The 16,606-nt window shown below is 48.1% G+C and overlaps 1 protein-coding gene across 1 annotated transcript in view; it reads right to left on the reverse strand.

Moving 5' to 3' along the window:
• Positions 1-7,992: 7,992 nt before the first annotated feature.
• LOC143291378 (uncharacterized) overlaps positions 7,993-16,606 on the reverse strand; it is a 10,551-nt gene continuing 1,937 nt past the window's right edge. The window contains exons 2-4 of the mRNA XM_076601219.1: positions 11,606-12,519; positions 10,262-10,593; positions 7,993-8,902 (exon numbers count right to left, since the gene is read on the reverse strand). Of these exons, the coding sequence (XP_076457334.1) occupies positions 7,993-8,902; positions 10,262-10,593; positions 11,606-12,502 (2,139 nt within the window). The 5' untranslated portion in view covers positions 12,503-12,519. The remainder of the gene's footprint in view (positions 8,903-10,261; positions 10,594-11,605; positions 12,520-16,606) is intronic.

Here is a 16,606-nt window from a genome sequence, read left to right on the forward strand (position 1 = left end):
GAGAGTGAGAGGGAGGGAGGGAGAGAGAGAGAGGGAGGGAGATTTTGTGTGAGAGAGAGAGAGAGGGAGGAAGGGGAAGAAAGAAGGCGAGAGAGAGAGAGAGAGAGAGAGAGAGACACTTTAGCACTTTGACTCTTTACTGTCATTAGCTTAACAGCCCATGTGTGTGTGAGAGAGAGAGAGAAAGCGTGACGGACCACTTCACAAAAGAAGGTATGTTTTAATAAAATGTTAAAAACGAACAACAATAACACAAAAACAAACAAACAAAATACAAAAACAATACAAAATCCGGAGAGATGATATAAGTCGTACAAACTGTCTATGAGCTGCTGTTCGCGTCTCACAGAACACACGAACGGCTTATATATGTATGTATAATTTTTAATATTATTTTGTTAAGGTACATGTGCATCATGAACAGCTTGAAGAATGCGTTTGGAAAATGCACGTATCTGCCAAATGTTTCTTTTATAGTTGTTACCTGGGTTTAGAAACGATAGCTGAGGATTTTCGTTTTTATTTTATTTAATTCTTAGTTTTGTTTATTTGTTTATTCGTTTATTTAGTTATCTATCTATCTATATCTATCTGTCTGTCTATCTACTTATTTATTTATCTATTTATCTATTCATTTAATTGATTTGATAACCTATCCTGTCCCCTCCCCCCCTCAAGGCCTGACTAAGGGCGTTGGGTAACGCTGCTGGTCAGGCACCTCCATCGCAGATGTGGCGTAGCAAAAAACAACAGCAAAAAAACAGACTTTGAATGGTGTTCCTTACGTTGGCTACACACACCGCTGTTTGCTGAACAATCAGTTCATTTCACCACGCTCTCACTGAGGAAGTAAAGTGATGTGTTCCCATGTGATCCATCACTTTTCGTGCTGTATAAATATGCCTTTGACTCAAGTGTGTAAAGAAAGTGAGTCTGTGTGATATATAGTCTGTTTTGGATGTCCATCTGTGTGTGTGTGCGCGCGCGCGTGTGTGTGTGTGTGTGTGTGTGTGTGTGTGTGTGTGTGTGTGTGTGTGTGTGTGTGTGTGTGTGTGCGTGCGTGTGTGTGTGTGTGTGTGTTCGTGCGCGCGCGCGCGCGCGCGCGCGTGTGTGTGTGTGTGTGTGTGTGTGTGTGTGTGGTAAACTTTAACAAATGCACTTTCTCTGTCAGTGTGTGGAAATACCCAATTCGGTTTAAAGATAGAAACAATTATCTCCCCCCCCCACCCTCGACCCCTCCCTTCCCACATTCCAATTATAGGAGTATAAGTCTCCTGGAATAAACCGGATTTCCGGATCGTTAACAATTTATTTTGGTTCGCCTTCAGATCCGCAAGATTTTCATTAGGTCGTTTTCCGGCTTAGCGAAAATCACATTTGGGATTAAATGGTGGTTTTAAGACGGTATTTCAGTCCGCGGTTAAAGGAAAGGGAAATGGAAATTTTCTGATCCGCATAGTCAATTGTGAACTTCGTCGCATCAGCTCTATCTGTCAGTACCTTTCTGTTGAAACTACTAAAACTCTTATTTCTGCTTTTGTGCTATCACGAATCGACTATTGTAAATCTCTTCTTATAGGCTGTCAACATAATTTTCTTCAGCGAATTAAAAAACTTCAAAACAATGCTGCCCGTTTGACTCTCAGAGTCCCACGTACTGATCACATTTCTCCTCACCTCCGCACTCTACATTGGCTCCCCACTGAAGGGAGAATTAAATACAACGTTGCGTGTCTCTGCTATTCTGCTTTCCACTCCGCAGGAGCTACATATCTTTCTGACCTTATCAGTGTTTACACTTCCGCAAAGAATCTCCGCTCTTCCTCTGACTGTTACCTTTTGAAACTTCCTTATGTCAATACAAGAACCTATGGTGAACGTTCTTTCTTCTTTGCTGCTCCTCACATCTGGAATAACCTTCCTGATCATATCGTGCATTTGATTTTATCTCTGTTTTTCGCTTATCACTAAAAACTCACCTTTTTTAAAACCTATCTTTAGGCACTCTCAGCTTCCTTGTTCTCCAACACCACCCATGTCAGCTCACGTTGGATACATGTATGAGGAGTGGGAAAGGGGGTGTGTGTGGGGGGAGGGGGGGGAGGGGTTTTGAGAAAGAGTGGTCATGAATGATTTATGTAATTTGTAAAAAAAAAATGTCTTTCATGTAAAGCGCCCTGAGCTCTTATTGAGAAAGGGCGCTACATAAATGTACATTATTGTTATTATTAACTTCTGGACCGATCACACTAATTGCACCATCGACCGGGCTCACCATAAGCTTCAGTTTATTACTGCTGTATGTGTTTGCAATGTCCTTACTGGTGTTTAAGAGCAAGACTATCATGTTTAAACCGAACTGCGCTATCGACGTGTTTAATGCATGCCAGTAAGAGAGACACTGATGGCAGAAACAGAGAGAAGAATCCAAGCATTCGAAACCAAGTGCTTGAGGAGACTACTACACATCTCCTACAAGGAGCACAAGACAATGACTATGTGCGGAACCTGGTCAGCAACCTTGTTGGGCCCCAAGAACCACTGTTGGCGACTGTCAAACGACGGAAGATGGCATGGTTTGGTCACGTCATACGACATAACACCCTCTCCAAAACCATCCTGCAAGGGACTGTAGAGGGAGGGCACAGACGGGGGCGGCAGAGAAAGAGCTGGTCCGACAACGTCAAGGAATGGACCAAAATGACGATGCCAGATCTCACGACAGCTGCCAACAGAACGGCGTGGCGAGCTATGACATCTTCCTCATGTCCCCCTAACGACCCCAGCGGTCGAGGGAATGAGTGAGTGAGTGAGTGAGTGAGAGAGAGAGAAGCGGGTCCGATGAGTACAATGGACTTCCTGAATCCGCGACTCGGATTTTCTACACTCTCCTCGTCCACCACCTTGTCTCAGCTTCGGTTTCCATCTGTGGCAGTCGTTCAGCATCAGTGTGTATCTGCACCTGCGGAACTCTGAGCGTCGGTAGGCGAGAGAGTGGGGAAGGGACTGCACAACTCCTCCTCACTAAAAAAAAAGTCACCTGTGCTGGTCAGGCAATCAGGCTAATGTCGGAACGACGAGTTTAGACATCGCTTCCTGGGAAACTGATGCCCTTGACCGCTCTCGCTGGCTGTGCTCTAGTGGCATAAAGATGTTAACAAGAGAACGCTGGTCATTAAGGAGAAGCGTGAGCGAAGGAAGCAGGGCACAACTTCTGGAGACGTTTTCCCTCGCAACACCTGTGGGAAGTGCTGCGCATCCAGAATCGGCCTCTTCTCCCATATGAGGACACACAGCGACAGATAAGCCTGCCTGCCTACTCGTCCGTCGGACCGACGGGAGACCCCATCATCATCAGCATCAGTGCTGTTGCTGGTCAGCCTTTCGCTGTGAAGTGTCCGAGAGGTAAAGTCGCTGGAAGAGACGGGGGATGGGTTTAGTTAAAAGTTCGATACTGAGATACGAACGTGTAAGTTGTCTGGGAACTGGTGAACTTCTGTCCGATCCGATGTGTGCAGGACTGTTCAGCTGTTCGTTTTCATTCCAGCACGACGTTCAATTTCATGAATGTGTGTGTGTGTGTGTGTGTGTGTGTGTGTGTGTGTGTGTGTGTGTGTGTGTCTGTGTGTGTCTGTGTGTGTGTTTGTTTGTGTGTGTGTGTGTTTGTGTGTGTGTGTGGTGTAGGGGCGTGTGGGGGGACAAGGGGGGCGTAGGTTGAGCAAAACTTGTAGTTAGGTTCAACTGATGCATTTAACGCATCGTCTAATTGCTGTAGTTCACATTGTTACGTTCAAGGGAAATCGATGTTGCCGCATAAGCGTCTGAATTTTTTGGTTTTTCTTATTTTTTGTTTGTTTTGTTTTGTTACGATTTGTTCCAGTCTGAAAGTGGTAATGAACGCGGGGACAGTTTGAAACGTTGACATAATTATATGGTCGTAAAACAACAGATTTCTCTGCACGGTATTCAGGATGCTGTCCCCTTGAAGAGCACGTCGCCAAAACTGTAAGACGAACACCCATATGATTATATCTGTTTTATTCTATTTTTATCATTAGTTTTTGTTTTATGTCTTCAATTCATTTTGTCTTTATCATTGTGGGCTACTTTCAGATTTAAAATCAGAGAAACTCCTGCTAGCAACACTTGTTTTGATGTAAGCCGTGACGAAAACCGTGATGACATCATCCCTGTATCTCACCACTTTAGTGTGTGGCGTGAGCGTGATCCAGGGGCGACGACTCAGTATATTCTTTTCCGTTCTTATCTGTAAGTAGTTCTTTCCCTTAAGAACGCTGATCAGAGTGAGTGTTTTTCAGTGACCATGTGTGTGTGTGGTGCGTGTGTGTGTGCGTGCGTGCGTGCGCGAGCGTTTTCCAACTCTATACATATCAAGGGCTGATTATTCAAACTGCTCGCAAGACAATATTTTACATAAGCACAGACACGCGCTCTAACGCACGCACACACGCATACATGATGCACACATACACGTGAGCATTCGCACACGCACGCGCGCGCACACACACACACGCGCTCATTCAAGAACGAAAGAGACGACGTAACACAAACGATCACGTGGCAGCAAAGCCAGCTGGGCAAAGGTAAATTTATTTATTCGTTCCTTGAACAGCAGAGAATTAGTACCCACCACCAGCATAGCATATCCGACACCCTCACCAACATCAGTGAGTCGTATGTCAGTTTTACACATACACACACCACGTACACACACACACACACACACGCACGCACGCACGCACACAGACACACACTCTCACACACATTCACTCACAAACCCTTCAAGCCAATACTATTTAGCATTTCCCATTTGGCTTGGAGAAACCAAACACAAACTACAAAACGAAACGAGAAAAAAAAAATCCTCCACGGAACAGTCATACATGCTCTGTTGCCCAAGGTATTTTGACTTTGTTGTGAAACTAAGAAACAGTACTTTGAAAGTGAACAAAGAAACAATACTTTGAAAGTGAACAAAGAAACAATACTTTGAAAGTGAACAAAACCTGACAGCAGTAACCCTCAGACAGAGATGTAGTACTCAACGTGTTCAACACTCAGTGCGCCGACAAGTGTCCCAGTTTGACCTGCCATGACCATAGAGGGCAGAAAGGTTGTTGTGATAGTTAACATTTCATTGTTAGTTCACGACACATTTATTATTATTATTATATTTATTTTATTTTATTTATTTATTAAAAAAAAAATTCTCAAGGCCTGACTGACATATTATTATTATTTTATTTATTTATTTATTTATTTTATTTTATTTATTTATTTATTTTCTCAAGGCCTGACTAAGCGCGTTGGGTTACGCTGCTGGTCAGGCATCTGCTTGGCAGATGTGGTGTAGCGTATATGTATTTGTCCGAACGCAGTGACGCCTCCTTGAGCTACTGAAACTGAAACTGAAATCACGACACAGGCATGTGCCCGGGTACAAGTCCTGAACTGAAACTAGAATGGTGTTGAACAGTGTGGGATTGTGTTGAGTGCTGTGCACTGGCGTAGAGAGACGGGTGTAGTTAGAGCCGAGTGGTTAGAGCGGTTGGACTTTTGAGTGTGAGCCTCCGGGGCTTTGATTCCACTATCGGCGCCCGCTGGATTAAGAGTGGACAAGTTTCCGACCTCCCGGGTCGGTAATAACTATGTGCAGACCTGCCAGTGTCCTACCCCTCTTTTGTGTGAGTATTCACACGTTAAAGATCCCATGGTCTGTGTCAGTGTTAAGGTGGTTATGGAAACACGAGAACACCCAGCATGCACACCCCCTACACTCACATAAACGGAGAATGGCTGCCTGTATTGGAGGGTGAGAATGGTTATGCACACACACACACACACACACACACACACACACACACACAGAGCCCACGCACAGATTCCGTGGAGTTGTAGCCCACGAACGCAGAGAGGCCGACAGAGGAGTGATCTGGACTCGAGTTGTCCCAGTAAGTCTAGACATTTCTGTTACAAGAGGAGCACACTAATGCAGACAGGGCGCAACAGCCGAGTGGTTAAAGCGTTACACTTTCAATCTGAGAGTCCCGGGTTCGAATCTCGGTAACGATTTCTGGTGGGTAAAAGGTGGAGATTTTTCGGATCTCCCAGGTCAACATATGTGCAGACTTGCTTGTGCCTGAACCCCCTTCATGTGTATTACACACACGCAGAGGATCAAATATGCACGTTAAAGATCCTGTAATCCATGTCAGCGTTCGGTGGGTTATGGAAACAAGAACATGCCCAGCATGCAAACCCCTGAAAGCGCAGTATGGCTGCCTACATGGCTGAGTACATAACCAAAACGGTCGTACACGTAAAATGTTACATGTCTTCCTGAGTGTGTATGTGTGCGTGACTGAAATCTGATTGAATGGCACAGGAAACGAATGATGAGCGCCCAATGGCAGCCGTCAGTCGGCTCTACCCAGGTAGGCAGCCTGTTGTGCAAATGACCCCGTGTTTGTAAAGCGCTCAAAGCTTGGTCTCCGACCGAGGATAGGCGCTACGTATGATAGTCGAGTTCGATTGTGATGATCAGAATAGCAGAGGAGGCAACTGCTGTCCCGAATATCTAGTCTAGAATTTGATTATAATGGAGAATGTCTTGCCCAAGTTACATCCTCAGTCTCACGGCCAAGAGGGTTTTAGGACAGTCGGCATTTGGATTGTTCCCAAAAGCCAACCAGTCACTATATAAATATCCATATCATTCGTCATCATCATCATTCATTAACTGTACACTTCATTTCATTCTGACACATTCAGACTAAGATGAAATGATACACATTCCTGGAGAATTATAATAATAATGGTATGTATATAGCGCTGAATCTTGTGCAGAGACGAATCAAAGCGCTTTCGCACCAGTCATTCACACGCATGCATAACTCTAAAACTGCAGAAACTAAAGACAAGGAAGGGGCAGGCAAGGGAGGCTATTTTGGATTGGTGCGTGTGGTGGATTCACTGCTGATGGTGATAATATTGGTGAGTGGTGACTGGTATGTTGTAAATTGTCATCGTGTGAATTGAAATGAGCTTAATTAACACACACACACACTCTCTCACACACACACGCACGCACGCAAACACACACACATTGACTGCCTTGTGAGCGAAGACTGCACCGTCTCGATAAGGACTGAGACATGGGAGGAACAAATGGTCAGTGCCAGTGTTTATTGGGCAGTAGTTCATGATTAGTTTTGTTCCTTTACAAAACAACAACAACCCACAACCAAACAAACACATTACAGACCTACACATGATATACATACCCCCCTTCGCACTCAACCACGAACAGAACCAAACCTGAATCACCAAAGACATTAGCAAGACATCCCACCAGAACACTGCTCCTATTCCCAACTCACACTCGAACACACTTTCCGTCCGTCTGTCTGTCACTGTGGCACTCACACATACTGACGCATAATTATCCATCTGTCTGTCTCTCTTTCTCGCAATCACGCACACATTCGTCCATCTCTTTCTCTCCCTAACTCACTCTCTCACAGACAGAAAGGCATGTACACGCACGGACACACACTCTCTCTCTGTCTCCCTCACACACAGTGACAAAGACACACACAAACTCACACACACACACTCTCTCTCTCTCACACACACACTCACACACACTCTCTCTGTCTCTGTGTCTGTCTCTCTCACACACCAAGACAAAGACACACACGCACTCACACACACACATTCTCTGTCTCTCACACACAGACACACACACACTCTCTCTCTCACACACACACACACACACACATGCATACACTCACCTCATCCCCACCCAGTCCCACTACCCCTCCCTCCACCACACATTAATACTCTCACCCCCCAAACAAACAAACAACAATCACCAAAACAACAAAACAACAAGAAAAAACCCACACAAAGAAAAACACCCCAAAAAATAATAACAAAAAGAACAACAACAACAACCCCCCCCCCACGCCCTCACTCCACTTTATACACCTTCACCCAGCCATCCACCTGAGTCAGACCCAGACGCCGCCGCCTCTGGCCTCCACCTCCCGCACCCCCTCCGGAGGCGGCCCCGCCATGCCCAGCACCAGCGTGGTAGCAGTACAGGGCGCACGGCTTGTGCAGCCCCTCCCTCTCCCCCAGCACCTCCCTCAGGAACGCCCCCCTCCGGCCCAGCATCAGCACGCGGTGTCTGTCGCGGTCGGCCAGCAGGATGGCCCCGGAGGGAGGCACCGTGGCCACGCCCAGCGGGCACTCCAGGCTGTTCTCGTCCTTGGGCCTGAAGGTGAAGGCCGTCTGCCCGTCCTGGTCCAGCGCGAAGAGCACGCGCCGAGCAGAGTCCACCACCAGCGCCGCCACTTCCGGTTCCTTAGGGTCCGGGTGCGTGTCGGAAGAGTTGTTGTTCTTGTTGTTGTTGTTGTTGTTGGTGGTGGTGGTGGTGGTGGGGTTGGGGGCGGAGTCTCGCCGACGCGCGTGGTGGTAGGCGTGTTGGACGTTCGGCGCGTGCAGGTAGAGCGGGCGCGAGATGTTGACGCGCTCCCCCCGGTGCGTGAAGAGCGTGCGAAGCAGCACGCCGCCCTCCGTGATCAGGTCGATGGAGTCACACATGTTGGTGGCCGCCAGGAGCCGGCACTCCCCCTGTGGACCTTGACCCTGACCCCCGTCACCTTGACCCGCGGCGGCCAGGAAGCAGTAGTGCTTCTTGACCCTGACGGAGGAGAGGATGCGCACGGTGCCCAGCAGGGAGAGGAAGAGGAGGACCTTGCGGGTCATGACGGCGATGGCCGCCTTGCCGTGAGACACCAGCGCCAGGCGGGACGGCACCTCGGGGATGGGCACGCGCGTCAGCAGGTGGCCCGTCTGGTTGTACTTCTTCACGCACCTGTTGGGGCACAGAGAGTTCTCTAGACACTTGTGTGGACAGAGAGAGAGAGAGAGACGTTGAAATAAAGTTTCAGTTTCAGTTTCAGTAGCTCAAGGAGGCGTCACTGCGTTCGGACAAATCCATATACACCACATCTGCCAAGCAGATGCCTGACCAGCAGCGTAACCCAACGCGCTTAGTCAGGCCTTGAGAAAAAAAAAGAAGAAGAAAAAAACATAATAATAATAAAAAAAATAAAAAAAAGAGAGAGAGAGAGAGAGAGAGAGAGAATGAGCGTAGAAATAAAGACTTATTTATGGTGGCCCGTCTGGTTGTACTTCTTCACGCACCTGTTGGGGCACAGAGAGTTCTATAGACACTTGTGTGGACAGAGAGAAAGAGAGAGACGTTGAAATAAAGACTTATTTACGCACCTGTGTGTACACAGAGCGAAAGATAGATACTTCTTCACATACCTGTGTGGACAGAGAGAGAGAGAATAGAGAGATAGATAGAGAGAGAGAGAGAGAGAGAGAGAGAGAGAGAGAGAGCGAAATGGAGAGATAAAGGCTAATTTACGCACCTGTGTGGACTCAGAGAGTGTTAGTTCTTTATGCACCTGTGTGGGGCATATATATATATATATATATATATATATATATATATATATATATATATACAGAGAGAGAGAGAGAGAGAGAGAGAGAGAGAGTTCTTTACACACCTGTTGGGGCACACACACACACACACACACACACACACACACACACACACACACAGACACACAGTTCTTCTTGTGTGGACAGAGAGAGTGAGAGAGAGAGAGAGAGTTCTTTACACACCATTGTGGAAACAGAGATAGAGATAGAGAGACAGCCTTTTTCACCTACCTGTTGACAGAGAAACATGGAGAGAGAGAGACTTCTTCACACATCTGCTGGCACAGTGATAGATAGATAGATAGATAGATAGATAGACAGATAGATAGATAGATAGAGAGAGAGAGAGAGAGAGAGAGAGAGAGAGATCTTCATATACCTGTGCGACACTGAGATAGGGGTGGGGGAGAGAGAGAGGGGGGTGCGGGGAGAGAGAGAGATAGGGAGGGAAGGCGGAGAGAGAGATAGAAGGGGAGGGAAAGAGAGAAGGGAGAGAAAAACAAAGAGACAGAGAGAGCGAGCCAGAAATGGGTCATTACGTAAATAATTCGTTTCATTTATATATCGAGTCGAGGGGAAGAGAGAGAAACATCACTGAGAAACATTTGTTCTTTTTTTTTTTATCTAGAGAGGGAGAGATTGAGAGAGAGGGGGGGGAGAGGGGGGGGAATGGGGGGGGGGGAGAGACAGAGAAAGGTGACGCCAGTCCACAACCCACTTGTTGTCACGGTCGGTCAAGATGACGTCACCGGTGGGCAGCAGCAGAAGGTCGGTCAGCAGGGGGTCGCACGTGTCCTCGCGAGACCTGGCGTGGAAGGACGTCATCAGCGTCAGGCGCAGGTCACTCTCCTGCCTCTCCTTCCCCTGCTCCGCCTTGCTGGCCTCGCCGATGTGTCCCAGGTCCGAGCCGTGGACGACCTCGGTGAGCTGCGTGTTGCCGTGGAAGGCCAGGTGCAGGGAGGTGTCGGGGTCTGCGGTGTGCTGGTCCTCCGCTTCCGCGTCCAGCTGAGAGTGCAGCGAGGGCAGCAGGGACAGGATCTCTGGCTCCCCCTTCGTGCGTGGGACAGTGAGAGTGTTTGTTGGTTGGGTGAGAGCCGGTGTGATCATTGATCAACACGAATGATTAGATTGAGAAAACAACAACAGAACAACAAAAAACAGCAGATGCAGATGCATTAGAATTAACTCTCTCCCTCTTTTTCATGGGGACAGTGAGAGTGTTTGTGACATGATTGAGGGCCTGTGTATTCATTAACATGAATTTAAATTAAGGTGAAAAACGGAGACGTCAGCAGAGGAAAGATTTCTGGCCTTACCTGCCTACGTGGGGACAGAGACTGTTTTTGACAAAGATTACATCAGCAACATTCATTAAACATGAATGAGTAAATTAAGAGAGAGAGAGAGAGAGGGGGTGGGTGGGGGGAGGGGGATGCAAGATTTCTGGCATTTCAGCATTTGTTTTTGACTTGATTGACTCTAGAAGCATTCCTGTGTCTTCAACTAGGCTGAGAAAAGGTGCACTGGTATAATTATAGGCACTATGGCATATGGCAACACTTGTTTTAAGGCGTCAGCTGACGTCTTAAGGCACTATGGCATATGGCAACACTTGTTGCAGGGCGTCAGCTGACGTCTTATAGGCACTATGGCATATGGCAACACTTGTTGCAGGGCGTCAGCTGACGTCTTATAGGCACTATGGCATATGGCAACACTTGCTGCAGGGCGTCAGCTGACGTAAACGTGTTTAAAACATTACGGTATTAATATGTCCCCTTTATCACACGCTCGGATTATTGACTTTGCAGATACTTACAGTTTCAATCAGTCTACAAATCGTACATCATACTGTGAAAAATCAGCTCTGTTTTCTCGCCCGAGACACACAAACACACACAAAACGAACACCCCTCCCCCCCGGCCCCCTCCCCCCAAAAAACCAAACAAACAACAACAACAAACAGAAAAGAAACAGCACCACCCAAAACAAATCAAAGACAGACAAAAAGCAGCAGCAGCAGAGAAGAGGTGATGTTGGTGCACGTGCAGCCTCCCTCACCTTCACGCTCATCACCGCCTCCAGCACGCACAGCTGACCCTCCGCCGCGCGCGCCGACCTCTGGCTGCGCTCCACCCTGCCCTCCACCCTCGCCCTGTCCCGGTCCAGGGTCACGGTGACCTGCTCGATCAGCTGCCGCTCCTTGGCCTCCAGCGCGCGCACCAGAGCCTCTCTCTGGGCCTGGATCTGACCAATCAGAGCCGTCCTCTGCTCCTCGAGGCTCCTCAGCTTCTTCTGCTGCCGGTGCAGGCTCTCTTGAGAAGCGAGGACCTTCTGCGCCAGCTTGGTGTGCAGAGAGTTCAAGGCCGGCCGCCTGGAGGTCACGGCCTCGGCCAAGGTGACGAGATGTTGGGAGCACTTGCGGTGGAAAGACGCGAGGCACTTGGAGCAGGCCAGCTTGTGGCAGACGAGGCAGAACTGTTGGGCGTCCCGGTGAGAGTGTTGGGGACAGGGGAAGGTGAGGGTGGTGGTGAAGACGTCTTCTCCTCTCCCTGCTCCGTTAGTAGGGTCCTCATTTTCGTCGTCTTCCTCCTCCTTGTTCTCGTCTTCTTCTTCGTCCTCGTCGTCGTCGTCGTTGTCAAAGATGTGAGCAGCAGCGTCTGATTGGTTTTCGCTCCTTCGCTTCACTTCTTCGATTGACGTACAGGGCTGTGACGCAATGTGGCTGGCGACGCTCGGCGTGACGCCATTCTGTGACGTAGTTTTGCTCTGTGACGTGGCGGGGCCGCAGACGGGACAGATGTAGGAGACTTCCTGGTTGCTCCGGCTGCCGGAAGTGGGGGACGGGAGGCAGTTCCGGCACAGCACGTGCAGGCACGTCATCAAGATGGCGCCCTCCAGGTCTCCCCCACAGGATCCGCAGCACACGGCATCTGAAGCTGATGTCGCTTCGTCCATCTCTCGTTGGTTGGGATCTGTGACGGGAATGAGAACAGGTAAAGTGTCACACTGCTACTACTGCTACTACTGCTGTCGCTTCGTCCATCTCTCGTTGGTTAGGATCTGTGACGGGGATGAGAACAGGTAAAGTGTCACACTGCTACTGCTACTACTACTACTACTGCTACTACTACTACTGCTACTACAGTCGCTTCGTCCATCACTCGTTTAGGATCTGTGACGGGAATGAGAACAGGTAAAGTTTCACACTACTACTGCTACTACTACTACTACTGCTGCTACTACTACTACTGCTGCTACTACTACAGTCGCTTCGTCCATCTCTCGTTTAGGATCTGTGACGGGAATGAGAACAGGTAAAGTTTCACACTACTACTGCTACTACTACTGCTACTGCTACTACTACTGCTACTACAGTCGCTTCTTCCATCACTCGTTGGTTGGGATCTGTGACGGGAATGAGAACAGGTAAAGTTTCACACTACTACTACTACTACTACTTCTACTACTACTACTACTACTACTACTGCTACTGTCGCTTCGTCCATCACTCGTTGGTTGGGATCTGTGACGGGAATGAGAACAGGTAAAGTTTCACACTACTACTGCTACTACTACTACTACTGCTGCTACTACTACTACTGCTGCTACTACTACAGTCGCTTCGCCCATCACTCGTTTATGCTACGTTCACACTAGGCTGTAACCACGATCTAACCAAATGGTTACATCGCTCTCTAACTCACTGGAACCACGAATTTTTGGTTGCAGTGGGTTCCCATCGGTTAGACGATTTTTCGGGAAGACCCGATTTTTGGTTAGATAGGTGGTTATGCTACGTTCACACTAGGCTGTAACCACGATCTAACCAAATGGTTACATCGCTCTCTAACTCACTGGAACCACAAATTTTTGGTTGCAGTGGGTTCCCATCGGTTAGACGATTTTTCGGGAAGACCCGATTTTTGGTTAGATAGGTGGTTAGATGGCCCCCAAAAATATGACTCGGGAGATAAAAATTTTTCGAGGTTACATCGCCCGATCAAGTTATAAACGGTTACAAAGGCATTCACACTAGTCCCCGTCGGTTCCAGTGAGTTAGAGCAGAAAATGGAGGCGGAGCCGAGTTTGAAAAAAACTCCGACGTCAAAACAAAATAGCATGCCTTGCACGCACGCTGCGTGCGGTATGCAAATTGTCTGGCCCGACACATCTAACCGACTGCAAGTGATTGCAGCCTTCTTTGCATGGTTGGGGTCAGTTATAGTGAGTTACATCGACGCGTGTTGTAACTTGATCAGTTACAGTGTGAATGTATTTAAGCTGGCTGACTCTCATTTTTTTCGTTCTTCTTGCTGCGTCTACACGAATCCACGACACACGAGACTGATTTTTCGACATGTCGTCTTCTGACTCTGATGTTGCTGCTTCCGACCTGTCCCTGGCTGAACGTGAGCAGGATGAGCGACTGCAGGAGCCCCCATCCACCCCACCTGCCTGTGAGACTACCGCCGGTGCTGGCAAGGGCAAAGGCAAGGGGAAGGGCAAGAGAGGCAAGAAGGCAGTGGAGGCTGGTGGAGATGCACAACCTCAAGACCCCCCACCTCATGGAAACCCACGGGAACCACAGAAAACAAAAGTATACCCCAGTCTGTACATGACGCCTCAGCCACAGCACCCCTGTAACTTGGCTTGTAACTTGTTCAAGTTAGAACGAAGTTACAACGGTAGTTAGATGCCACCAGTCTAACTTCAGCGCAAAACAAAACCCAGCCAGCGAGCGAGAACTGCTGCTCTCATTCAAAAAACGCGCGGGAAAAGGGGCGGAGCCTAATAGTTAGACAGTGGTTAGACGCTTTCCGTTCACACATGCTGTATGAAAAATCTAGAGTTTGTCTCATGGTAGTTACATCCCTCAATGTAACCATTTGGCTTGATCGTGGTTACAGCCTAGTGTGAACGTACCCTTAGGATCTGTGAAGGGAATGAGAACAGGTAAAGTTTCACACTACTACTGCTACTACTACTGCTACTACTACTACTACTGCTACTACAGTCGCTTCGTCCATCACTCGTTGGTTGGGATCTGTGACAGGGAATGAGAACAGGTAAAGTGTCACACTGCTACTACTGTTACTACTACTGCTACTACTACTGCTACTACTACAGTCGCTTCGTCCATCACTCGTTGGTTAGGATCTGTGAAGGAAATCAGAAAAGATAAAGTGTCATAATAATAATAGTAATAATTATACTACTACTACAGCTGCTGCTGCTGCTACTGCTACTACTCCTCCTCCTCCTCCTACTACTACTACTGCTACTGTCGTTTCATCCATGACTCGTTGATGTTACGATCTGTGAAGGGAATGAAAAAAAGATAAAGTGTCATAATAATGATAATAATGATTATACAACTACTAAAACTACAACACACACAACTACAACACACACACACACACACAAACACACACGCAGAGACACACACAGAGACGCAGACACAGAGACACATACACACAGACACAGAGAAAAACACCCACACCTACATCCACGCACCCCCGTACACAACCACCCACCATGCACACCCCCCTCCACCTCCCACCGAAACAAACACACCTACACACCTTCCCGCCCCTCCCCCCCAACCCCACAACCCCAGACCGGTAATAACAGAACTTAGGGTAGGTACGGGTAATTACGAACGATCCCGTCAAAGCGACCAGCTCAACGTGTGTACTGTAAAGATAACAGGTCGTACGATAGTCAAACGTAGTTCTTTTGTTTTTGAAGGCTTTCTCCGACTGGATGCACCAGGAATACTCGTCTGCTCATTCTTTTCAACTTTTTGTCGACGTTTGAAATAGCAAGGGTGCCTGAGGGTTAAATGCGAACGGGCAAGTCTAATTGCGAACGATGGTTTTGGGTACATGTAGACAATTAAAACCGAAGCAGGTCTTTAACTCATTAGACATAACATATTATTGGAACATCGCGCCAGACTGTTTATTGTTGGTTTTGATCAGACATGCACACAAACACACAACAGACATTTAAACACACACACCCCACACCGCACACAAACACACCTTTTTGAGAGTGCTCAGTAACTGTGCAGCATCATTCGCAAATAGACTCACGTCAAAATATCCTATGGTCTAATTGCAAACGACACTATTTTGCAGATTCCTGTTAAAACTAGTGTTATGATGTATCACCAATATGCTTTCTTAAATTCTCCCAGCACTGGTAATGCGCATTCAACATATCTGATCAAATCAACTATTTTAAACTGTGTCGAAGTTCAAGTCCAACAACTTGCTTCCCTTGGTTTTAGAATTTTGAGAGCACGTTTGTAACCTTGGTCGGCAGTGGTGCGCGAAGAGAAGAAAGAGCGCGGAAATAGCCAGAAATAGCTGATGTTTGACTGGTTCTTGGAAATGAGTATTCATTAAGGTATTAGGAAAAGGTCGAAGCAGACGTTAACTTGTGAAATGCAACCGTTAACAACGCTTCGAAGTGGGGCGGTATACGAATCGTTCACCTACCCTTCCGTCCGGGCACCCCAGATTTGATCGACGCTGATCTCGGGTAGAGCCGTGTACACCCACAGATTGTGCTCGGTGATCGATCCACCGATCAATACAGCACAGGGGTGCTTTGATCGATCTGCCCACACTCCATAAGACTGGCACCGCTATCGGGCCGATCGTGAGTAGGGCAGCATGTATCGTGTGTGTGTGTGGGTGGGTGGCGGTGGTGTGGGTGGGTTGGGGGTGCTGGGGGTGGTGGTGGTGTGGGTGGGTTGGGGGTGCTGGGGGTGGTGGTGGTGGTGGTGATGTGTGTGTGTGTGTGTGTGTGTGTGTGTGGTGGTGGTGGTGGTGGTGGTGGTGGTGGTGGTGGTGTGTGTGTGTGTGTGTGTGTGTGTGTGTGTGTGTGTGGTGGTGGTGGTGGTGGTGGTGGTGGTGGTGGTGGTGTGTGTGTGTGTGTGTGTGTGTGTGTGTGTGTGTGTGTGGTGATGGTGGTGATGTTGTGTGTATGTGTGTGTGTCTGTGCGTGTGTGTGTGTGTGCGTGCGAACGTCTGTCTGTGCGTGCGTGCGTGC

This window comes from Babylonia areolata, chromosome 17 (genome assembly GCF_041734735.1).
Source record: "Babylonia areolata isolate BAREFJ2019XMU chromosome 17, ASM4173473v1, whole genome shotgun sequence".
NCBI lineage: Eukaryota > Metazoa > Mollusca > Gastropoda > Neogastropoda > Buccinidae > Babylonia > Babylonia areolata.